The 25614-nt window shown below is 43.3% G+C and overlaps 1 protein-coding gene across 6 annotated transcripts in view; it reads left to right on the top strand.

Moving 5' to 3' along the window:
• DIP2A (disco interacting protein 2 homolog A) overlaps positions 1-19913 on the top strand; it is an 81800-nt gene extending 61887 nt beyond the window's left edge. For 3 of the 6 annotated variants that reach the window (XM_051787161.1, XM_051787164.1, XM_051787165.1), the window contains 21 exons: positions 1794-1930; positions 2391-2471; positions 2670-2797; positions 4525-4639; positions 5825-6026; positions 6158-6267; positions 6407-6487; positions 7739-7862; positions 8168-8289; positions 8603-8714; positions 8937-9046; positions 9157-9287; positions 10821-10989; positions 12187-12357; positions 14420-14449; positions 14870-14931; positions 15598-15655; positions 16366-16440; positions 17068-17242; positions 18573-18696; positions 18906-19913. In XM_051787161.1, the coding sequence (XP_051643121.1) occupies positions 1794-1930; positions 2391-2471; positions 2670-2797; positions 4525-4639; positions 5825-6026; positions 6158-6267; positions 6407-6487; positions 7739-7862; positions 8168-8289; positions 8603-8714; positions 8937-9046; positions 9157-9287; positions 10821-10989; positions 12187-12357; positions 14420-14449; positions 14870-14931; positions 15598-15655; positions 16366-16440; positions 17068-17242; positions 18573-18696; positions 18906-19158 (2570 nt within the window). In that variant the 3' untranslated portion in view covers positions 19159-19913. Of the gene's footprint in view, positions 1-1793; positions 1931-2390; positions 2472-2669; positions 2802-4524; positions 4640-5590; positions 5657-5824; positions 6027-6157; positions 6268-6406; positions 6488-7738; positions 7863-8167; positions 8290-8602; positions 8715-8936; positions 9047-9156; positions 9288-10820; positions 10990-12186; positions 12358-14419; positions 14450-14869; positions 14932-15597; positions 15656-16365; positions 16441-17067; positions 17243-18572; positions 18697-18905 lie in introns of those variants that run through there. The other 3 variants (XM_051787162.1, XM_051787166.1, XM_051787167.1) reach the window with 3 other exon arrangements.
• Positions 19914-25614: the final 5701 nt, after the last annotated feature.

Raw genomic sequence — 25614 nt, forward strand, 5'->3', positions numbered from 1 at the left:
AGGGTTCTCTGGAAACTCTGCAAATACCTTCCACAATGATTCTAGAGGCATTTTATTCTGGTCTTTTAGTATTTTTCTTAAGGCTTCATGCTTCTAGATGAGAGTTTTGACTAGAGACTGCAGTGCCAGGGTAGCTGTTGTATATGGATCCACTGTGAGACACTGGAAGTGGAACAAGGGAGCACTTTCTGACCCTCATCAGCACCTTTGTTCACAGCCTTCTGCTGTGCAGGCCCCTGGCATTCTTCTTGCATTCCTGCTGTGCTAGTCTTGAAACATCCAAAGCTGAATCCAGTCTTTGGTAGGGCATCAGTGTGGTCCTTTGCACAGCAGGATTCTCATCCTCTGCCAGGAACTCCTTGGCAGGTTTAACTGCTGAGAGTCGCCATCTGCCAGAATGTACATGTGGACTCATTTGAAGAAAGAAAGCTTTCTTACCAGGAATCTGTGTTCTTCGTGACGTGCAGTCCACATGTACATTCCCATCCCATCTGCTTTTCCCTTCTCTCTAATTCTTTTTCAGATGCAATGCTGTTGAGAGAGACTGAAATGGTGGTAGATGCACTCTCTTGTATGTCACACACGAAGCAGGAAAAGGAGGAGAAGCGAGAGTACAGGCTCCACAGGTACTGCATCAGGGCAACCTTGCAGTATAACCTGGCAGGGCAGAACTGTGTCTGCTGTTAGAATGTACCTGTAGACTACCTGTATCATACATTGGTTACTGGTAAGTATTTTTTTTTTTTTACTTGATCAGGGTGATAGGATTGTCCTTGGGCTCCATGGAGGGAGCATCATTTGGGCACTGTAGGCTAATCCCTTGGTTTTTCCATGTTTGTGAATGTGCTGAGGGCTGTCATTTGTGTATGCCCACAAATTGTTGTGCTTTCTCCTGTTATTAGCACTTCTCTCTGCATCATTGCTTAAGTGTTACGTACAGAGTTCTGATACTAGCTCAAGTTATTTCCTGGAGTAATAAATTATTTCATCTGTTTCAATTTACCACTAAGTTTTAAACAGCCTTTTTTCCCATTTTTTATAGCCCCTAAATTGCAAAATGTGGGTTTTTGCATGACTGACTGGTAGTTCATACTGTAGAATTTAATTCCAGCCTTCTAGTTCATATACATAATACCCAGCAACTGAAACTGTTGTTCTGATTTGGACTTGGAGCTGTACCAGGATTTGAGTAGCATCTCCTTACTTGGTCACCCGAGGTTATCATTGCATGATTCCAAACAATTACTAATAACTGCTAGTTGTTCTGATAGGTAATTTTTATGAAACCAAGATAATTTAGGCATTGATCTACTGGTAGAGTGAATGATTATCTCTCCTGTTCAGACCTAAGATGTTGACAACTGAAGACTTCTCTTTGAAAATGTCCCCACAGATCTGTTTTACCAGCAGTTCTTGGTCCATGCTGGCAGCAGAGCTGGCTTCGTTCTGTTTATTTTGCATTGACCTGCATAGAGTTACTGATTTCTTTTTTAATCTTGAATCTTAAGTGCTAAATCAAACTCCCTTGCACTGTGGTACTTTGGATTCAGCTGCAGCTGATGTGAAGGCTGTGAAACACTGTAAGAAGAAACATTGCATTTGTGAACTTAATCTTGGAGAACTCATTACACAGCCTATCCAAAAGCTACAGAGAGCTCTCTTACGTGCTGTGTTTTTCTGTAGCTGATAGATAATTGATATTAAAATCTTTTACCTATCAGCAGCAGAGCACTTGTGTGTGTCAGCTGCTGGAGCACACTAACACTGGGATTCTGTGTTCTTCCTCCTTGCAGCCAGCGTGTGTGTTGTGAAGGTGGATGGGACTCCTTACCTGTGTAAAGCTGATGAGGTTGGAGAAATATGTGTGAATTCAGGAGCAACGGGGATAGCGTATTTCGGCCTCCTGGGAATCACCAAGAATGTATTTGAGGTTCGAACTTCCTTGTAATGTAAAGTGTGATTGTCACATTTCTAGTATTCCTTCTTGCAAATAGACTTTATTTGTTCCTTAGAAGTCCTTTTTTGGTGGTTTTTTGTTTTGCTTTTGGGGGTTTTTTGATTAGAAAAAGCCTTGGCTTGGATACACTTTCCCTCATTCATAGAATCATAACAACAAATTCTGTCTCTTATTACCAAAAATACCAAGTATCATCTGCAGTCAATCAGCTGCTTCTATATTCCATAATCCGGTGTTTTGTCTGTGTGAGCATTTAATTCATCTTAGCTCTGAATTAAAACAGAAGTCTTATGTGCAGTTACCTGAAGGCATTTTGGTCTTTCTGCCCATATTTTTTCTTCCAGTGGTACTCCAATTTATGTTTTCCTTTTGTGGCAATAATGAGTGTCCATATCAGTCCAGTGAGTGTCTGAATCCTTCTGTGTTCTTCCAGGCCATCCCAGTGACAGCAGCTGGCGTGCCTGTTTCAGACCAGCCCTTCACAAGAACAGGATTGCTTGGCTTTGTGGGTCCTGTAAGTGTGAACAAGCCCTGGGGGCCCTACTTTGTCCTGACTCCCAACTCTTAAGTGGTGCCCCTGAATTCAGCAGAAGTACCTGTTGGGGGCACTGACCTCCTATAGATCTCGAGAGTATTGTTGGCTTGAGTCAGGCATGTATTGCCAGGAGTGAGGAGGTTTTCCCCTCTGTTTCTAATCCTGCCTTCTTTTCAGGACTATTTGGTGTTTGTGGTAGGGAAGTTGGATGGCCTGATGATGGTCAGTGGCCGCAGGCACAACGCAGATGATGTGGTAGCCACCGCCTTGGCAGTGGAACCCATGAAGTTTGTCTATCGGGGAAGGTGAGTATATCAGAAACTTCAGCCCTGCTGATTGGGCTTTGTTCCTTTTTTTTTCACCCACAGACAATCAATAAGTAACACAGCATACACAGGAGCAATGCATGTGAGTTTTTACATGTGTGGTTTGTAGGAAAGGTGGCACTAAGTGGTGATATACCCTGTCCCTGCTAACTTGAAAGACAAATATTGACACCCTTCTTCGTGCACAATAGATTTTAAATTGCTTTCACGAAGTATAAAGGTAGATCTTTAAGTGTTTGTTTAAAAATTCTTTCAAAGCTTCTCTTAAGACACTCAAAGCTCATGTGCCAGATATAAGACACCTCTGTCCTCCGAGCCTTTTGGGCAGAGTGGCCAAGGGAGGAACTGTGCAGCATGTTCTAAAGAACAAACAGCTGAAGGACCTTCAAAGATAGTGTGTGATGTATCACCAACCTGATTGCTCTTCTGTGATCAATGGCCTAATGTCCAGGTGGAAATCAGTGACTAGTAGGGTCCCTCAGGGGTCATGTTGGGAGCAGTCCAGGCTGGGGGATGAACAGATCAGGAGCAGCTGTGCTGAGAAGGACTTGGGGGTACTGCTGGATGAGAGGCTGGACGTACCCTGGCCATATGCACTGGCAGCCCAGAAACCAACTGTGTCCTGGGCTGATCTCACAGCGTGGGCAGCAGGGGAGGGAGGAATTCTGCCCCGCTCAGGTGAGACCCCACCTGCAGAGCTGCCTCCAGCCCTGGGGGCCCAGCACAGGAAGGACATGGAGCTGTTGCTTCTGTTGAGTTCGGAGAGGCCACAGAGATGCTCTGAAGGCTGGAGCCCCTCTGCTATGGAGACAGGCTGAGAGAGCTGGGAAGGCTCAGCCTGGAGAAGGCTCCAGGGAGACGCTATTGCAGCTTTTCGAGACCTAAAAGGGCCTTACAAGAAAAATGGGGACAGAGTTTTTAGTGAAGCCTGTAGTGAGGTGATGGTTTTAAATTGAAAGAGATTAGATTCAGATTACACATAAGAAAGACAGTCTTGACTGTGAGAGTGGTGAGGCACAGAGAAGCTGAGGCTGCCCCAGCCCTGGACACATTCAAGGTCAAGTTGGAGGGGGCTCTGAGCAACCTGATCTAGTTGATAATGTCCTGCTTATTGCAGGGGGATTGGAAGTAGATGACCTTCCAACACAAACTATTCTATGATCCTTTAAAAATCCAGCTTTCTTCAGTTTTGCTCACTTGTGCAACTGACATGTAAATAATGCAGTTGAGCATAAAAATAATGGCACATACCTGGTGGAGGCATTATTAATATTTTATCCTAGGAGATGCAAGCCTAAAACTAATGTAATTCCCGAATGAGAGTTAAGTATTTTTCTGTGCAAGCATATGCTGGTCAGTAATTTGGCACAGTCATCTTTCTGAAGGGATGTAAGGGCCACAAGTCCAGTGTGCATGACAGAGTTCTGTAGGCAAGGTTTGCACAGCCCTTGCACGTATGGAACTTGCCTGTCAAACACGTGCTACGTTGGTGACTGCAAATCCACCTGACCCCCACCAGAAATCAATTACAGTAGTGAACTTACATGTGTTCTATTTTCCTGTGATTTTGTGATGACCTGGCATGAATAATGCTTGTGTGTGTGAAACAGTGCCATGAGAGGTTGCAGCCATCCCCACGTGATGATAACCCATGCTCTGTTCACCATATGTTGCATCCTATCATTCTTCTGTCCTTTGTGTTTTAGGATAGCAGTGTTTTCTGTGCCCGTTTTGCATGATGATCGGATAGTGCTTGTGGCAGAGCAGCGCCCTGACGCCTCAGAGGAGGATAGTTTTCAGTGGATGAGCAGGGTTCTACAGGTAGTCAGTCTGTCCTTTCTCTTTTCCAGGTGAATAAGGCTGATGTATGAAATGAGAACATTAGAGCATATTTTTTTTTTTTTTTTCCATAAGCCAAACCTATCAGTGTAACCACAGAGAGCTATAATGAGCTGGGTTTTTTTCAGGATGTGTTTCAGGGTTGATAGTTAACAGAATTTTTGTAAAAAATAAGATTTTCTTTCAGAACTTTTTTTTTTTTAACTTCCTACTACTAGGATTCCCTGAGTCCTAAGGGTGATGGGGGTTTTTGGGTTAATGCTACATGTCTCTTCTGATTTCATACTGAGAGTTAACTCTGGAAATGTTTATGAGTGTACTTAGTGCCAATATCAGAACTGCCTCTGAAAGCTTTTTGTGTCACTAACAACCTTATTCTAGATCTCCAACTGTAAGCATTAAAAACTTTTTTCCCTTGATTACTTCACTATATTTTCTTGGGGGGTGGAGGGCAGGAGGAAGGGGAATTGTGGTAGACTTACATTTGTGGATTTCAGAATTAATTAGTTCTAAGAAAGTAAAAATTGAGAGAGCTATTATGGAAGACTGGTGAAGGGACAACTGAAAGGAAGGATACAGAGAAAAACTTAAGGGAAGTTTGCTCTTAAAAGTAAGGCAGTTAGGTAATAATGGTTTCTGTCTAATTTCAGCTTTCTAATCTTTTTGGAGGGAATATCTGGTAATAGAAAGGCTTTTTCGTGGGAGAAAATATTTTTATTTCTCTTTTTAGAAGAGAAACAGAGAGAGCTGAAACAGACACTTAAGTTTTAGGCAGCAAAGTTGCTTCCCTCTCTATTTTTGTGGTTTTATGTTCTACTGCGCTTTTGTGATTGTGCCATACATGCTAAATTTGCTGTAATATAATTTTGGCTTTTGAAAATCTCTGCACTCTTTGCCCACTTTTAAGAGACTTTCCTAATCCCTGATGTGCAGGTGGCATCCCCTTGATAGAGGGCACAAGCAAAGTCCTGGGTCTGCTCCTGCTCCCATTGAAGTCATGGCACAGCTTCTATGAGTTCAGTGAGTGCAGAATTGGACCCTTTATTTGCAAATTGTGGTGCAAGTAAAAATTTTAATGTTATAAATGACTTGAATTCAAATTTTTGCTCTGGCTACATCCCAGTTGATAATGTGGAATGTATTTTTTTTGTTTTAATTTCTATCAAGGCAATCGATAGCATTCACCAAGTGGGTGTATACTGCCTTGCCTTGGTGCCAGCCAACACTTTGCCAAAGGCTCCACTCGGAGGAATTCATATTTCAGAAACGAAGCAGCGCTTTTTGGAGGGTGCTCTGCATCCTTGTAACGTCCTGATGTGTCCCCATACCTGTGTTACCAACCTGCCCAAGCCTCGACAGAAACAACCGGGTGAGGAAAACAGAGCATGTGCTGGCTCCGCCAGACCTGTGTTAGATGTGGCACTCACAGGGGTCTGCAGGCTGTGCTGGTTGGTGCAAGTTATTTGTCCTCATTTTGCACCTCTTCTTTCCAAAATGCAGATGTTGGTCCTGCCTCAATGATAGTAGGAAACCTTGTAGCTGGCAAGAGGATTGCACAAGCCTCGGGCAGAGATGTGAGCCAGCTGGAGGATAACGACCAGGCAAGAAAGGTGACACTGATGTCCTGGTATGACTAAATATTTGAATTAGCTTGTTCAGAGTGAGAGAAGACCAGGTGTGATATTCTGCTGAAAGTAAACCTGAGGCATTTTGAGTGAATCTGAGTGTCTCCTTTTTTTTCCATTTCAGTTCCTGTATTTGGCAGATGTTCTTCAGTGGCGAGCTCAGACAACTCCAGATCATCCCCTCTTCCTTCTGTTGAATTCCAAGGTGAGATGCCCTTTAGGTCATACTTGGAGATTGAGATCAAAACAAAAGATTGTTTTGATTTTAAGAAAATTCCAGCCAGAAGTCTTTTCCTAAAATCCTTCAGGTTATTTTAATGAAGCAGACAAAAATTGCTAGTTAGTAAGCAGCATTGTTTTTCCACTCCTGGAATTTTATGCCATATGTTTCATGCCACATCTGGAATTTCAGTATACATTCTGCCTGGCTTAAAACATTGAACTAATTGCATTACCTGCTGAAACACAACTTTTTTGATATTAATGGAAGACGCAATTCTGTCTTCCTCTCTGAACACAAGGGTAACTGGAAGTCAGAGCTGGAGGATTTGCTGATTAGAAGATCTGCAGCCTAAGTAGAGAGCCCTTGAGACAGCTTTGGAGTCATCTTTTCCAGTAGCACTGTCACACCTTTTAGGAGATGCTGATGCCTTGTCCTGGGCTAGGCTCTGCCCCCAAGAAGGATGGCACTTAAAATGGAAGCAACAGCCCAGTGACAAACTGGATTTACCCTGTGCTGTGCTGCAGGCAGCGGGATAGGGAATGTGCTTCCAGAAGGTCCAGCAGCAGTCCTTGGGAAGTCAAGGATTTACTTTTGTGGTTCTTATTCAGAGAGGCAAAATGGTTAGGACATGGTTCAACACTTCTGACTTTTTTTGTGAGACTGTGCTTTAGCAAAAGAAACTGTTTCAACGTTGTTATTGTTAAAAGTCACAGAATTGGTTTATTCTCTCAGAGTTAAGAGGATTTTGAGGTAAGTTTTCTGGTATGAAGAAGCACCTTCCTGGGTCATTTTGTTCAGGCAAGTTTTACCCTTGACAAGGAGACTGCAAAAGGAAATACAAAACTTGAGCACAAAGAAATTACCTGTCAGTGAAGACCTGTCTTAAATAACTGGGGACTACAGTGCTGCGTGTCAGTGTGTTCACAGCTCTCCATGAGAAACTCTTTTGTTTTACACCTTTCCATGTCAATATCCAAGTCACTGAGCTGCTGCTGTTTCTCTTTCAACAATACACTGTGTTTACTGTTATGGTTTTGCATGATGTATAAAATCCTCTAGCCCTGTAAAAGCTCATGTTACCAGCAGCATGGTTTCTCAAACGTAGAGACAGAGTCTTTAACAGCATTTGCTGTATCATTAAAATAAGGACAGATGAAATACTGTACCTGCAGCAGGTACTTCGTGTAGAACAGTTTGAATAAAGGTTTCTGATGTCACTTCTCTCCTGTGCAGGGCACTGTAGCCAGCACTGCATCGTGCATCCAGCTGCACAAGAGAGCAGAGAGAGTGGCAGTTGCGCTGCTGGAGAAGGGGCGGCTGAACGTTGGTGACCACGTGGCCCTGGTTTACCCTCCAGGTAAGGCAATACAGACAGCAAAAGCCACAGTCAGCACCAGAAAAGAAAATCCGGTTCATGAAAATATATCCCTACCCATTTAAAGTTTGTAGGATTGAAATAACTTTTGCTTACGTCTCAAATGCAAAACATTTTAACCCTGTAGAACCGGGCATGGCCAAGAGCAGCCTGTTGATTTGAAGAGACCCTTGTGAGAAATCCTTACATCTCAATAAAATAAATCACCGTGTGTTTTGGTTTTGGTGAAAGAGTTCAGCCTGTTGTCCTGATAAAAATGGCTTTAGTTTCACGAATATCTTTTACAGGAGTGGACCTGATAGCAACTTTCTATGGTTGCTTATATGCTGGCTGTGTCCCCATCACTGTCCGCCCACCTCATCCACAGAACCTTGCTACCACTCTGCCCACTGTCAAAATGATTGTAGAGGTAGGTATGAGACATTCCTCTCCTCATGCTTTTGGGGAGTGTGGATTGGTTGATGCATCCTGATGAATTGCTTTGCCATGGTTGGTGTAAAATAAGCTAGGGGAAAAAAAATCAGTCTGCTGAGTCAATGATGACATTTTTTTCAGAAACTCGTTTGAAATGGTCTTTTATTGTTGTGATTCATTTTGCTTTGTTTCCAGTGATTTTCTTCATCTGTTCATCTTGTTGGTTATCTCCTCTGGGTGGATATGATATCACTTGGAGCATCCATTCCCTGGTTTTATAAATGGTTTTAATGCTGTGCCTTTTGCAGGTCAGTAAGTCTGCGTGTATACTGACCACCCAAGCCATAATGAAACTGCTCAAGTCTAAGGAGGCTGCTGCAGCTGTAGATATTAAAACATGGCCCACTATTTTGGATACAGGTACACTAGCCAAAATGGAAATAGTTTTAAGAGTGGTGTGTTTATTTTGTTACACCTTAACTGCTGAATTGAGTGGATGTGTTCTGCATTGCATTAAAACGGCTGTCCAAGAAACTATAGGAAGTATCTGGTGGTAATGCTGTAAATATACATTTCTTTGTCCTGTGCTTGTTTCTCAAAATAATAATATGGTAATTTTCTCTTTTTATTTATTTTAAATAGATGATATGCCTAAAAAGAAGCTGGCTAGTGTTTTCAGACCTACTTCTCCAGATATGTTGGCATACTTGGACTTCAGTGTGTCTACTACTGGTATATTAGCAGGAGTTAAGGTAGAGTAACAAGAGAGATAATTATGCTTTGTTTCCTTATGTTTAGGAAGGAATATGTGATACCCTTTTTCTAAAAAGGGTCCCTGAGAGCTCCTGTTTTCCTCTTGCAGATGTCCCATGCAGCTACAAGTGCCTTATGTCGCTCGATAAAGCTCCAGTGTGAGCTGTACCCATCCCGACAGATTGCCATCTGCCTGGACCCTTACTGTGGCCTGGGGTTTGCTCTGTGGTGCTTGTGCAGGTATGTCACTGCAGCCATGGGCCTCCTCACGTGTGCCCAGCCTTCTCCACAATCCCAGGGAACAGCTGTGGATAGAACAGTCAAAGAAACCCAATTGAACCTTTTTATCAATAGTTCAGAAAACACCTTCTGTGGTAAGAAGATCCACTTCAGTCAGTTAGTTACTCGAGTAACTTTGGGTTTGCAAGTGGAATTAATTAGATACCAAATTCAAGGTAAAAAAGGACTTCACTGTCTATCTCACATTGATTAAATAAATCCTTTTGAGATTAAACCATATGTTTTGACAAGACCCTTAAGGTGTTCGCTGCAAGATGGGTATGCACTAAGAAATACTGCTGAAGGAAGCAGTTAAATGTTTCTTAAAATGAATGAGTCCTGAATTGATTCAGCCAGATAACTACTCTAATGCAGCACATCTCACAAAGCTGCAAAATCTTCCTCTTTTTTTTTTTTCCTTTTAAAACATGCCATATGCTTTAACTAATCCAAAGATTTAGTGTTATGTTAGATGTTTCTTTTAAAAAATGCAGAAACTGAAGGTTTTGAATACAAAGTTGTTTTATAAACAGGTAAATTTACTGTAGTTACACCTGTCCCTTCTCTCTCTAAATTTCCCAAGTGGAAAGGAAGTGCACTGAAGAAAAACAAAAATGCAACTTTGGTAGCATCTGAGGATTTATATCATCAGTGAAGCGAGTCAGGATGGAGGGAGAAGAAACCTCAGTGAGGAAAGAATTAAAATATAAACTTAAAGAAAGATGAAACCAAAAAAATTAAAAGGTGGTATGATTCTGATGACAAATTTGACTTTCTGTCCACTCACGTTAACCGGTATCCAGGTTAAATATTTCACATAAACACTGTTTAAAAACTGAGACAGCCATGGCAAAGGCTAGAAAACTGCACTAAATCTTGAATGGTGCAATACAGGTGTTAAACACTCATTTCACTCAAAGCAAAAGGTGCATTTTCCCATGAATGACTCAGAAAAATATGCTCAATATCCAGCTGTAATTGGAATGATGGTGGTTAGGAGCTGGAATTGGGTGGTGAGACACTGGCACAGGTTGCCCAGAGAAGCTGTGGCTGCCCCATCCCTGGAAGTGTCCAAGGCCAGGTTGGACGGGGCTTGGAGCAGCCTGGGCTAGTGGAAGGTGTCTCTGCCCATGGCAGGGGCATGGAATGAGATGAGCTTTAAGGTCCCTTCCAACCCAGGTCACTCTGTGTTTCTGTGATGCCTCAGACATTAACATTTTGTTCTGTCTGTTGAAGGCACTGACTGTTAGCCTATAGCTCAGCACAATTTACTGAACAGGACAAATATACTCACCTTAAGGTTTGTGACTTAACTCAGTCCCATAGTTCCCAGCTGACTAAGAGATTCTTGCTCTCTTGGAGAAGAGAAGCTGAAGTTCAGGTCTCAGTTTTCCTGTATTTCCTTCGTTTTGACTTCACATAACTTTTGGCTTTTTTTTTTTTTTTTTTATGGTGGCTCGAAGTTTTCATGTTTCTCCTGCTTCCTCTCCCCAGTGTATATTCAGGTCACCAGTCCATCCTGGTCCCTCCTCTGGAGCTGGAGAGCAACGTGTCTCTGTGGCTGTCTGCTGTCAGTCAGTACAAAGTGCGTGTCACCTTCTGCTCATACTCGGTCATGGAGATGTGCACCAAAGGGCTGGGGACACAGACCGATGTTCTCCGGGTGAGTGGACTCCTTTTTTCAACATGCTGACAGAGACATACATTTATCTTTCTAAAAATGCTTCATTTGCAGAGGATGAGTTCGTATTTCTGTGAGACCCTTTCGTTATTACTTGATTTTTGGGGAATGTTGAGATTGCTGGAAGATTCAGCTCTCCTGTTTCTGGTGGAGGAAAAAAAAAAAAGAAGTCTTATGTTTTCAGCTTTACTTGTTTGTGCCACGTCTGTGCTGCTGGGTATTTCTGAGATTTTGGGAAAAATACATAGCAAGCCTATCAGCTTGTTTGTGTCTGAGACAAAAAAACACCACCAAACAAAAAAACCCTTAAACAGACAAAACACACCCCAACAGAAGAAAAAAAGCCCAAAACCTCACCAAACACAAAAACACCTCTCTCCTAAACAACAAAAAGCTCCCCAGTAAGTCTCACTTGCTTTCAGATCAGTTAATACCAAAAATGTAGAGTTCTAAAATGGATATAATCTTCCACAACTCTGGAAGTGTTCCAGGCCCGGTTGGATGGGGCTTGGAGCAACCTGGTCTAGTGGAAGGTGTCCCTGCCCATGGCAGGGAGGTGGAACTAGATGACCTTGAAGGTTCCTTCCCACCCAAACCATTCTATATGATTACATGATGATATACTTCCCAACAGCAGCAATTGCACCCTGATACATCCATTTATTTTTGAGGGAAATCTCTTAACTCAGACTTAATTACCTTGGAAGAGGAAGGAGCATTCCCACAGCTGTAGTAACTCAGCTGCTCAGCACTTCCACTGGGAATGTGTGGCAGCTCATTCACAAAAAGGTGGCTGCATTGTGCTTGTTCTCAATACAAACAAAAAACCTGTTCCTCTATTCCCCTGGACCTCACCAAGGGGAATCCTGGCCCACAGGCAATGGCTCTAGGTTCACATTCACACTGGCAGGAGCTAATGATGTCTGGAACACTGCTTGCACCTGAACTGTGCTGTGCTGGGAGCCAGCCCTGTGACACAATGACTTTCTAGGGGGTTTTCAGCTCAGAATTCTGAGTGACTGTGCTGCAGTGACACGATGTCCGTGTCTTTAGTGCTTAACCAGTTCACGTCCTACTCCAGTGCTTTTCAAGTCCTTCTGTTGCACAAATTAAATTAAATTATTTCTAGAGTTGTTGCCTTCAAACTTAAAATGTTGTTTTCTTCACCCAACCTCTCAGATGAAGGGAGTTAACCTGTCCTGTGTCCGTACCTGCATGGTGGTTGCAGAGGAGAGACCGAGGATCACACTAACCCAGTCCTTCTCCAAGTTATTTAAAGACCTGGGCCTCTCTGCTCGTGCAGTGAGCACTACCTTTGGGTGCAGGGTCAACGTAGCAATTTGCTTACAGGTGAGAGTGAACTGCTTATTCCTTTCACAGAGTCTCTGGGAACTTCATAGGAAATCATGTTCAGCCCCATGGATGTCTTTTTCTAATGAACTAGAGCTCCACTGCTTCCTAGCTTCATCACCAAGTTAAATAAGCCTTTTAATAAGATGTTTAATAAGATGTGGATTATGATAATTTCACTCCTCTGTACTAATTGACCAGTTGATTTGCTTTTCTAATCCAGAGGTTCACTATTAAGAAACTTGTTTCCTTCCTATTATGCAGGAGCAGTATTAAATTAAATAAACAGCTTCTTCTTCATAAATATTAAATGTTACAAGCAGTGCTATTTCAGGTTTTGTGTTATTCAGATCCTGTCTGTTTGAAAAATAGCTGTATGTGTAATGTGGAATTAGATGGAAGACAGAGTTCCTCTAATAAGACCCAGAAAAACTGACAAGGTTGGCAGGTGTTTTTTGACTTTTAAAGGTCTCCAGTGAGTATTATCAACATGCAAATACGTTTGTCTCACCTCATGTGAGAGCTGGACTTTTTTTTTAATTAAAGGTATAAAGTTGGAAGATTTGGGGGGGTATGCCCATAAAGTGCACAGCCCTGCTTCACAGACTAGAGGTAATGACATGCTGTGGGCCAGAACCACCTTTGACAGTTTGGTATTCAGCTGATAATAATCTCTTATGTGTGATTTAATGAGATTAAATCTGACTTTTCTTACTGAGATGCTGCTTTTGCAGTCAGGAAATTTAAAAAAAAATATATTCCAAAACTTACCTGAAACTTCAGATACTAAGTATGGACTAGAAAATGGGAAAGCACCCTGGAGTTTGGATGGTCTTTGAGTTGATAGTGCTCAGCTTTCAGATGAGGCAGTATGTAGCTTTGTATGTCTTAGGTGAGACATGCATTAAATATGTGTAATTGTAAATTTAATTTTCAATTTTATTGATATGAATTGCACATAATAACATAGGATTCTGTGAAGATTGCTACTGTACTTCTGCAAAACTTAATTTTTCCTTTTTATTTTTTTGGTTCCTGGTGCTCATTAGATCAAGAAAAATCCCTTTTATCCTCTCAGGATATATTATAATGTTCTGGTTTTCCTACAGGAGAGACGTTTTGGGACACGAGTTTCTTAAATATGTTGCCATTTACAATTGTTTCTTTAGTTTCTATAGTTTCTTTCACAATTAAAGGAGGAAAGGTTTTTAACAAGCCCTAGCTAAATGGTTACAAAGAAATATGGCCAGAGTGATTTTATGAGAAAAATAGGAAGGATACACATGAAATCAAGATGACTGTAAATTAAGATTTTAAACACATTGAATAAAACATGTCAGCTGCCCAGTGTGAAAGATCAGCTTTCCAAGTTGCCTGTGTAAATAAGAATTTTAAAAGCCAGTTTGGGACGAGGGAGGGGAGAACAGTTATTCTGCAGAGTGTTGAATGGCAACATGAAAAGTACTCAAAAAAACCCCCTGTGAGCTGTGTAGGACTGCTGGGCAGTTGAGCTTCCCCTTCATATTCTGCCTTTTTCATCTCTGTTTTCCATTCTTGAGCCCTTTTTCAGTGTGGGGGGTTTTCTAACCCCTCTCCTGCATTCTTCCAGAGTGATACTTGTATTAGATGTTTTAAAATTCATTGAATTTAAATGGATGTAGATGAATGGCCAAACTTCTGGTACAAATTAGCATGTAGATAAATACAGAATGCCTTCCAGCCCTGCTGGACTGAGGAGGTGTTTCTGAAGCTGCAAGCAGCCTCATAAAGGCAGGAGGGATTCGTGATAGAACAATGTATGAGCTGCCTTAGCCCTCTTCTTGTTCATTAACTGGAACCTGCATGTTTCCCAAGGAACCACCTAAGAGTGTCAAGCCTTTAAATAATCTGAAATGGAAATTTCCTTTGCACTCTAAAACAGTATGAGTTTTATTTTCTGTCTTACTGTGTGTATCTTGTGTTTCCAGTGCCTCTTTGTTTGTATTTTCTTTTTTTTCCCCTTTCTCTCTGTTTCACACACTTTGATGGCCTCTGTTACTTCTGTTTGTGGTCCTGCTGTCAGCCAAACAGGCTGGGCAAGCTGGCTGAACAGGTATAGTGCTGCATGTGTGCTTGTCATGTCCTGAAGTCCATCTGGTTCTGCAGTGTTAGGGATTAGGCCCACACTGGTTTATACTTACATCCTTTGCACTTGCTGTGTGGGTTTTAGAGCAGGTGCTTACCCTAACAGAATCTTTAAAACTTAATTTTAAATTTAAAAATTTTAAAATCTTAGACTTAACCTGTACTACATACTTCACTTGTGCATTCATTGAGTAATTCCATAAGAAGACTGCTTTAGAGCAGTCACTGTAGAAAGGGGGGCTATTTTACTATATTTCTTGTAGATTAGGGAAGTGCTATATAAGTGTCAGTAAAAAAGGGAGAGAAATTTGTGAATTTATGTGGCTGTGAGAATGAAAGCAGGGTCTTGTGGCTTCTGTTGAATTTATTTCTTCCTCCTTATTCTTAGGGAACAGCAGGACCAGATCCAACAACAGTCTATGTGGATATGAGAGCACTTCGACACGACAGGTACAGACTGTTAAAGCATTAGCTCTTTAATGGCTGTAGAGGAGAAACCTCAGACTCATTGCATTGCTTTGTTGAAATATCCTTGGCAGCAGCCAGCTGACTCCCTGCTATATTATATCTGTGGCCTCTTCTCCTGCATGGCTCTCTAAGTATCCTTCAGGTAGTGGAAAAAGTACAGTTAGAGTCTCCCTTAGTCTTTTTGGTTTTTCCTTCAAACCAAACCAAGTACGTTCCCTGGGCTGCATTGTGTCACTTAATTCCAGTTGGGCTGCTCACTCTTTACTTTCTGTGATTCCTACCAATGCTCTGCCACCATTCAGTGTGACAAGTAGAGGTCCAGGAGAATCTTTTTTAGAAGGTGAATTTAAAATGCTGGTGGAACTGCAGCCATAGGGCTCTGTTGGAAAAAGTCACTTGTCTCTCCAGAGAGCAGAGTTACAGGTTCTTAAAAGAAATGTGCTCTGTGCTAATAGGGAAGTCTTCAAGACAGCTGAAAACTCATAACTGTCTTACTGTGTTGTGAATAACTGAGCATAATTGATTGATTCATTACAGCTTGGTCAGTGCAGCTAAGGAGAGGGTAACCGTGGGTATAGTAGAACATACCTATTGACTTCTATTTAAATTCTTAAAGCCTTGTACAAATGTATCCTCTTATTTTCTCAGGGTGCGTTTGGTAGAGAGAGGCTCTCCACACAGTCTGCCCCTTATGGAGTCTGGGAAGGTGAGAGACTGACACTGATCCTCCCTCCTTGTAGAATCACAGAATCCTAGAGAGGTTTGGGTTAGAAGAGACTTTAAAGATCATCTCATTCCAAATCCCCCCCTGCCATGAGCAGGGTCATCTTCCCCTAGACCAAATTGCTCCAAGCCCCATCCAGCCTGGCCTTGAACACTTCCAGGGATGGGGCATCTCTGTGCCAGGGCCACACCACCCTCACATGGAAGTTCTTCCTAACATCTAATCCAAACCGACTCTTTCAGTTTAAATTCATTATGACCCTCATTGTGTCCTCATGGCCCTTAACCTGGGCTGTGAGCTGCTCCACCTGGATCCCAGTACAGAATACATGTGATGAGCTTTGCTAATCACAGTGTATCCAGGAGAGGCACTAGAGGGAGCATGGTGTGATCAAGTAGTTAAAGGGAGGCCTGGTGCATGACATGAAGCAATAGGACACATTGCTACCACCGAAAAAATCAGAGGCCTTCACGTGGAAGGCATTTTCTAGGTGTGAAACCAACTCTGAAGCTGCAAAACAGCTGCTCAGGGTTAAAACGATTAAACAAGTTAAACAACTTGGTAGGACGAGGTGGTTGATATGCGTGGTGCAGAGAGGAGTAGCAAGGGAAGCACAGACTGTTGACTTCTGTGGCTCTGCATTATTAACTTGTGATGAATTCAAGTTTTTTTCTGCGTGCTTCTCATTCAAGATTCTTCCGGGAGTAAAGGTCATCATAGCACACACAGAAACCAAGGGACCTCTGGGAGACTCGCACTTAGGAGAGGTAAAGCTTTCATGCTGTTGTGCTGCCTCTGTCAGCAGTGATGTGATAAATCAATACCTCCTGTTGGAGAAGTGCCTGCCCCTGGGTGGGACGGCCATGATGGCTTTGCTGTGCCATGTGAATGAACCCCACAGAGAGCTGGCACTGTTTACATACCTGTACTGTGTAGCTGCATAGCTCCCCCCTCCTCTGCCAGACCAGGGGACTAGTCTGTGTCTGCCTGGCAGCTGGAACAGGTACTGATGCACTCCCATCAGTGGGCAGCAGCAAGAAGGTAATTTGCTGCTCGCTTTAACCTTTGTTTTATATACATCTGGATTGTTGTGTGATAAGATGCCCAGCTAATGGGTTGAACAGGTGCTCCTGACCTCTAAGCCAAATGCATGGCTCATTTTTCCTCTTTATCAGCCCCCAACTACATGTATATAAAACTCCTTTTTACTCCTTTTCCCTGGTCATTTTCTGTGAGGCAGAGGTTAACAATTTTAATAAAACCAGCATTTCGGAGTGGTCAGAACTGTCAGTGAAACAGATCTTTTAAATCAATAAACGGCGCTGCCTGGCTCCGGCAAAACAGCCCGTGCTTACAAGGTAACAATTCCATTTGGGGTTTGTTTTATCCCCTAGATATGGGTGAGCAGTCCACACAATGCCACTGGTTACTACACGGTGTATGGAGAGGAAGCGCTGCACGCTGACCACTTCACTGCTCGCCTGAGCTTTGGGGACACTCAGACCGTGTGGGCTCGGACCGGGTACCTGGGCTTCCTGCGCAGGACAGAGCTCACTGACGCCAGCGGAGGTGAGAGGAAACACCTTCTACCTGCAGCCTGAAACTCCTTGGGATAGCTGAGCTGGCAAAGAGTAACCTTTCCTTCAAGTTCCTCCTGTTATCACAGGAGAGTGCTGAATTGAGCAGGAATTGTTCTGTCATTCAGCCGGTTCGGGACACGGACAGATAGCAGTGATTTCACAGCCTTTCAGAATTTAAAGGTCTAGAGGAGAAACTTCTCCATAATTTTTCCAGTATAGAAAATAAATTGTTAATCTTGGGGGTTTTTTTTCAAATCTAAGCCAAGATGTCTAAATTTGGGAAATAGGGCAGTTTGTCTTCAATCTGCTTACATTTTCTGCTAAAGCAGAATACAAAGCAGGTACAACTCTTGATTATAATATATTAAAAAAAATAAATCTCTGAACATCCTAAGGATGGGAGTTTGAATGCTTCTAACTTATTAGCAAATGTATATTGCTAATTTTCTGTGATTGGAGTGAAACGAATGATGGTGTCTACATGGATAGTGTCAGTGTCCCAACTGCTGCCACTGGATTATAACAGCAAGTTTTTGTGCCTTGTAGCTTTCTGAAAAATTACATGTCCTAGAGATTTTTGTCACCGTGGAACAGTGTCAGTTGTGCTTTAGTTTGTCAGCATTTGCGAGGCTGTGTACAGTGAATTAACATAGCAATATGCATGAAATACAGCTTCCCAGCATGCTTTTCATCTCCAGTGGCATGACTGAGCAGAATTATAAAATAGCTCACAAAGAAAAAAGCAAAGTTGAATTCAACAGAGCTACAGAATGAATATGGAGAGTGTCTCCTTCAAGAAGGGCCTAGGAGAGCTTTGCTTTTTTAACCTGGCAAAGCTGAGGCTGCGGAGAGAACAGAGTTGATCTCACTGCATAAACTGTGGAAACTCAAGAAGCTGAGCAGAATTTTGCTGGCATGAGGTCAAGTGGGGTATAAGCTGGTGTTAAAACAAAACAAAAAGTGAAATTGGGAAATTCAAAAAGTGTTCCTGTCAATCAGAGGAGAAAAGTTCTCTGGTAAGTAGGACAAAAAGATACTTTTGGATTTCGATTGGGTTTATGAACTGAGATGACATTACAGGAGAGAAGGGACAGAACTGGATGACCCAGAAATTCTTTTCAGTCTGGTTTCAGTTGCTTGGAGTCTACAGGCAGACGTGCTGCTTGAGCTCTTCATTCTCTCCAAATGCTTGATGTGCTATAGACTGCTTTCCCTAGGAAGCACTGGGAACATTTTAGAATGTCAGGAATGAGCATGTACATATGGCCATGTCTGTCCTGTAGATGTGATGGTGTTTAAATGTGTGTGCTGTATTGCAGAGAGACACGATGCCCTGTATGTGGTGGGCTCTTTGGATGAAACACTGGAGCTCAGAGGAATGAGGTACCATCCCATTGACATAGAAACCTCCGTAATAAGGGCACATAAGAGCATTGCAGAATGGTAAGAACCTCAGCATTGCTTTTCTTTATCCTTTTATTTCTTCTAAAGCAGAAGAACTTGTAACTTCCCTGGCTGTGTCAGAATGTACACATTGTTTACTTGTAAGCTTTGAGAGGTCTTGTCTTTCTTATAATAATCTCTTCTAATAACTAGCTTCCTTTAAGTAGTTTTTTTTTTCCCCCCTGTTAATACCTGTATCATGCCCACAGTGCTGTGTTTACGTGGACGAACTTGCTGGTGGTGGTTGTGGAGCTGGAAGGCTCGGAACAGGAAGCGCTGGACCTGGTGGCGCTGGTGACAAACGTGGTTCTGGAGGAGCATTATCTCATAGTGGGTGTTGTGGTCATTGTGGACCCAGGCGTCATTCCCATCAATTCCCGTGGTGAGAAACAACGCATGCACTTGAGAGATGGATTTTTAGCTGATCAGTTGGATCCTATTTATGTTGCCTACAACATGTGAAAACGGGAAACCACGTCAAGGCTAAAGCACCAAAATCCAAGGGACTTTCCTCATAATAACATCAGAATCCATGTTCTGTGTTTTTAAAAGCTGTTGAAGACCTTAGGAAAAAATGGAGATACTACTCTTCACAGACCTTCATCTCCCAAGACTGCATTTGCTTTCGTAAGTCCATTGTAACAGTTACAGCTGTCTTAGGATGGAGAGTTTACTGGAATTCCTGAAGGAAGCTTATTAGAACTATCATGGACCAATTTATTTTTTTTTGGGGGGGGGGGGGAAGGAATAATTATGAATGTCAGTACTTGATGCACTGCATAAAAGGACATAAAGCGGGGTGGGGAGAGAACACCAGCTGTGAGGAGGACTCCTAGAAGTAACACCTAAAGTCGTGAGTAGCCATCCAGAGTTCACCTCCGTGTGACTGTTTGCAATATATCGGCAGTTTCGAGGTTGGGACTTAACCTTCAAGATTGCACACACCTCTACCACATTCTCTACTGAAAGGAATTTTGCACATATTTGGAGATTTAATAATGCAGCCTTTTTATTTTAAGTCACTGACTCATCCCTGTTCAGAAGAAACCAATCCATTCCAATCCCGGATTCAGTGTAACAGGTAATGCTGCTGTTCAGCTTTTTTGTACCAAGCAAAAACAAATACTGCAACTGTAACAGTGTTACTTACGGTGCCATGCTGGACTCTGTAATGCTACAAACTTTATAATAAAATACAAAGTAATATCTAGTTTTAAGTACTTGATGCAGGAGCCTTCAGTGTTCTTGCTCTCCTAACTCCACGTCCAAGTCACCTGTTTTCATAGTGTCAGCTGTTAATTCCTGCCCTGCATAACGCCAAGGATTTGAAAATTCATTCCAAAGCCACAAGTCTCTGAATGATTTGTACAGATGTTTACAAAGCATGGGCTTACAATATGTTTTCCCTGAATATCCTGTGCTAAAACTTACAATAGCGACTTTTTTTTTCCCCACCGTGGAAAAGCTATTCAGTGTTAGTTAGCTTGAGCTGCTGTGGTACAAACTGTCTTTATTTTCTTTGGAGTTGTATTTAGACTCTTTTGTTCCGGCTAAAATACCCAGTTGGTTGAGTCACAGTTGACTAATTAAGGTTTTGAAGTTTCTGCCTGATCTAATACTGCAGTGAACCTGATGCAGAAAGAGAATAGGAAGTTATTCAAATACTTACTGTGTTTGAAGGTAAGCACGAGACTAGCAAATAATTATTTTTATAGATTTGTTAAAGACTTTGAGAGCTACATACAATTTTTTTAGTAATGCACAAGTGTGGCAAAAGGGCCAGCTTTTTCTGCAAGGCGATTCTGCCTGGATCAGTGCCTAAGAAAGATAGATGTCAGTCCCCTGATATATCAGATTTACTTATGATTAAATAAACTCTGAAATCTGCAAGAAAAAGCTTTCCTATATAGTAGTTATCTGCCCTGATGGTGTTTACCTGTGGTGTATTATACAGCTGCATACTCCTGACTGTAATTATGTACAGAACCTGTGTAACTTATTCTCTGAGTACAGCAGCCTCCAGCAGCGGGCTGTGGGACACCCCTCCTAACAAAAGAGCTGGCAAAAGGAGAGAACTCCCTAACCCTCATCTCCACGTTGTAGTTTTTTAGCAAATAAAGCATTGTAAGACTTTTGTATTGAGAGATACTGATGACAGTGAGACAAGTTGCCTTGTAAAGTTAAATCTTAAAACAAAAAAAGCTCATTAAACATTTCAAAACAGCTTGTGACGATCTGACTTGATGGATGTTGAAACTTGGGCCTGTTAGATCAAAACCTTGGCTTAGCACAGTTTGCACCTGTGTTTCGGGCAGACTAGTGCCTTAAAGAGCTTTTTCTGTGAAACTTCAGGGCGGGGGCAGCGAGCCTGGGCTGGGCCTGTATGACATCACTGTCATGGGGCCAGCTGTGTATGATGTCACCACCATGGTGCTGACTGGGCCAGGCCTGTATGACATCACCACCACGGTGCTGGCTGGGCCAGGCCTGTATGGCGTCACTACCATGGGGCCAGCAGGGCTCAGCTTGTATGATGTCACTGCCATGGGGCCAGGCCTGTATGCTGTCCCCACCATGAGGCCAGCAGGGCTGGGCGTGTATGGCATCACCACCATGGTGAGGGTGGGGCTGGGCTTCTGTGACGTCACTGCCGTGGTGCTGCCGGTTGGGCTGGGCCTGTATGACATCACCACCATGGTAAGAGTGGTGCCAGGCCAATATGACATCGTTGCCATGGTGCCGGCGGGGCCAGGCCTGTGCGATGTCACTGCCACGGGGCCAGCAGGGCTGGGCCTGTATGATGTCGCTGCCATGGTGATGCTGGGTGGCCTGGGCCTGTATGATGTCACCACCACGGTGCACGTCACATCACTCCGCTGAGCAGCACCTGGTGATCTCTGGGCTTCGCTGCTGCTCCACGTGTGGCCGAGCCTTTCCGGGGCCTCTGAGCTCCAGCCCCGCGCAAGGATGCACAGCGAGGTCCAGCCGTGCCCCTGCTTGGTTTGCAGCCAGGCACAAGCCAGAATTTATACCTTCAAGAAACATTGTAAAAGGCACCAGCCCAGGACAAAGAGAGGCCTGATGCCAATCCAGGCTGATGCCGACCAGGGCGAAAGCACTGGCTGGGAAGGAAAAGCCGGAGCAGAAGCAGCAGGACGGAGGTGACAGCCTCCAGCAACATCACCAGGCTCACCCACAGCTGCTGTGGCAGCACGTTGGAAGGCTGTAAAAATCCCTAAAACAGCTGTTGTGCCCTCCTGCAGTGTGGGTCATGGGAGGTAGAGTGTCTGGTTTAATTTTTATCCAGATAAAACGTTGTGCTGCCCCGGCGTTACTCCAGAGCGCATTTCCAACTGGTGTTCTTCCTCTGACACAAGGTTCAGGGCAAACACTTATTTGGGGCACAGCAGCTGTGTCAGACTCTGCTGAGGCTGCCCACAGTCAGCATGGTGTGCAGAACACTCCGTGGTTACAGGGTGTTCCATCCTGGGAATGGGGCTCTGGCAGGGGATTTTTTCATGTCATCTGCATCTTTTAACACAGACTTTCGGGGGTTCCTGGCCAAAGCACCTGCTTTTACTCAGATTTAAAGAAGGATAGTTGTTTATGGAAACCAATTAAACTGTAGTGTCTTAAATGAAGGCAAAGTTTTGGCTTGAAAAGGCAAGAGGGGTGAGGTACCTACAGAAACCATTTGTACCAGCAGTAGGTTTAGGAAACAGGCAGGAATTGATCCTGCAAAATGTGACTTGTGTTTAAAAGCAGTGCACATAACAAGGCATCTTGGAGCCTTTGCTGTTCTTCCCACTGTTGATTCCAGCAAGGCATTGTGCCTGGCATCCAGAGAGTGCTCTGTGTGACATGCATTTAAAGCACGAGGGGTTTTTAGTGCCAAAACATCTTAACTCATCTTCCTCAAAGCTAATGAGATGGGGATTCAAAAACCTATAATTCATCTTAAATGGGTACGACATTTGAAATCCCAGCTCGTAGTAAAGGTACAAGGATGATTTTTGTTGTTGTCCTTTGTGGGTTTTTTACCTGATTTGTGGGAATAGAAAATGTACTAAGAAGGGATTCTAAGCCCTGTCTCCTTCTGAAATAATGTGCTGCTGAGGGAATGGGGCAGGAGGGCTGCTGTTGAAGCAGAATGTTTCAGATTTATTCTGGGGTGAGAGACTGGACTCCGGTGAGTAGTAAATAACTTTGTAAACATTAATAAAGCTGCCTTTATTGCAGCAGTGTTCTTTGTGAGCCACCACTTCACACTGACTTTTTAGAAGCTTTATGTCATTTTGGCAGCAGTACTATGAGATTGCTTTAACGCCCTTATTTATTGCTAATTGTTACCCAGGAATTTATTACAGTGGAAAAAAGGAAGCAGTGTTCATTTTAAGTGCACGTTGCAAGCGTTCTGTACCAAGTCCCTGATTATTTTGATGCTGTTTCCCTGCCACTGTTTCCCTGCCATTCTATGAAAACAGATACTGTGCACTTGAAGGATCTCTTTGGATAGGCTTCTGGTTTGGTTTCTATAGAATATCCACAACTCTGTTTTAAGGGCAAAAAGGGAAAGCTTGCGCATTTCCCGTATATCAGTGTATCAGGCCAGAAACTGTGTTAGTAGATGATAGAGCTGGATTACATCTAAGAACTAATTTACAGCTGGCAAAGCTGCATGAAATAATTTTTTAACTTTTTTGCACTTCAGCATTTACTTGATGCTTGGTATATTCTTGCTTATATGTTTATATTCAGCCAGTTAATATGCTTTAAATATTTATCTGGTCAGATATTTCAAATGAGATGTTTCCAAGCCAGAGCTTCTCGTCATGGCCAGTTCTAATTGGCCAAATTTTTGTGTTTGTATGTAGATTTTGTGTTGGTTTTGTGTTGTTTAGGAGGAACTGGGTACACCAGGTTCTATTTCCAGTTTGGTTATGCCAGTGCCATATAAGCAGAGTTCTGTCTTTTTTTGTATTTCGGTACATTTCTTAAAATAATATATGTCTTTTCCTCCAGTCATTTCTGGGATTTTTAACCCTATTCTTGCCTGAACATAGAAGTGATAAACATTTTGGAAGTGATAAACATTGCTATTTTTCTAGCATTCCTTAAAACTTACCTGGCAAAGTAACTGCAAAATCATGATTTGTCTTTACTTCTGCCAAATGTGAATGACAGTGCTATGGTTGGTTGTGTTCCTTCTCTGGAGTCTGTAAAAGTCCACATCTGATTTATGAAAAAAAACATATTTTGGTTTCCTTCTTAAATTATTTTTCTTGCTGTCAGTATGCAAACTCTGATATTGAATGATTCAGTCTGGATGCACTTCCATCAACAGTTAACAAGATGAATATTTTTTTTTTTTAGATATGCTAACAGCAACAGTCAGCACTCAGTAAGATTAGATCCTGTGTGGAAGAACATTTGGGGGGGGCTGTAAGTACTCTTACAGTGCTGGTAATTTTGTCTCTGATGCAGGGATCCCTTTCACAGATGCACTTCACCTGAAGTTATCTGCGGAGAGAGTAAAAGTGCAGATTCTAATCTCCCGGAGCAAAAAGTAATGGTATCATTCTAAATTCTGAAAATGCGATTCAGCAGAGGTAGAATACAGCATGGATGTACAAAATCTGCCCTTCTGTCAATTTTCTAGCTTCAGAAGTGAATTTGAGTCTTTTAAGCATCTCAAGCCCTTCCTGTTACTGTACTTTCTTCTCTTTGTTTCACTTTTAGAAAGTAGGTCTTATCTTGAACAGAAGTCTGTAATATATGAAACCTTCCGTTGGTGTCCTTCCTGGTGGAAAATTCGTTGGCTTCCTCTTTATAGAGAGTCAAAAGCATAACTGACAAATGTGTCCTACGTCAGGTAGGCTCTGCTGGTGTGAAGCTGCTGTTTGATCCTTGGGGGAACCTTCCAGGGCCCTGAGGGTCCCACAGCGCAGAACTCAGAGCTCACTGTCACCAAACCTGCCTTTCTGCAGGCTGTCATTGATGATGGAAACATGGATTTTCTGAGCTCTCCTGACTTGATGCAACATCAGATCAATGTAATCAGTGCCTGTGAGGTCTTGTACACACCTCGGGTATTGTACACAGCCCCCTTGTTTGCATGGGGTTTTGTAGGCTGGGCACGGGGCTTGCGCGGTCCGGGGGGGGCCCAGGCTGTGAGCAGAGGTGCTGGAGGTGGCTGGCTGTGGCTGTCCTGTGTGTGTGAGGGGACAACAGGCCTGAGGGATCAGCAGAGTTGTTGGCAGAGGACCAGCATTGCCCAAACTGCTTTGCTGGCCTCCCCCACCGTGCCAGTGTACAGCTGTCCCCACAGTCCACGGTCTGAGCTGAGCCACCCCCTGTGCAGAGGGACAAGGAACACAAGGGGGGCAGAGCTGCAGTGCAGGCTGGGTGATGGTGAGGCCTGTGACTGTGCTGTCTGTTTCAGGAATTTCAATTTTGCCGGCCCGGGAGGTGTGCCAGGGGCTCAGTAGCCTGAGCACTGCACCCTGCAGCGTTTGCAGTCAGGGTGCTCACCTCAAAGGAGGACACATACTCTTCCTCTCTGACAAGAGGCACCAGCTCCACCTTCTCCTGTGCTGGGTGAAGCCTCTCTGAATTCCCAGCAGTGGTGTGGCTGAGTAAGGATCAGCCTTACTGCCAGAAACACGGGTGCAGTCCTGCCGTGTCACTCCCTGCTGCTGCTCTCGTGTCGCACCGGCTCTGCCAGCGTTCAGGCTGCATGTTACAGCTCGCTGCTGCTGCAGTGCTGTGCAGAGCTGCTGAACGGGCCTGCTCTTGGGGAAGGATTCCTCATCATGTGAGCGCTGCTGCTGCAGGGGGGCAGAAGGCAGGTGAGATTTGGAGACCCTTGTATGGAAGCATCGCACCCTCGGGTTCAGGCTCCAGAGAGGGTCATGAGTC

The sequence above is a fragment of the Manacus candei genome, unplaced genomic scaffold (genome assembly GCF_025592945.1).
Source record: "Manacus candei isolate 608988 ecotype Guabito, Panama unplaced genomic scaffold, ASM2559294v1 h1tg000023l, whole genome shotgun sequence".
Classification (NCBI taxonomy): Eukaryota; Metazoa; Chordata; class Aves; order Passeriformes; family Pipridae; genus Manacus; species Manacus candei.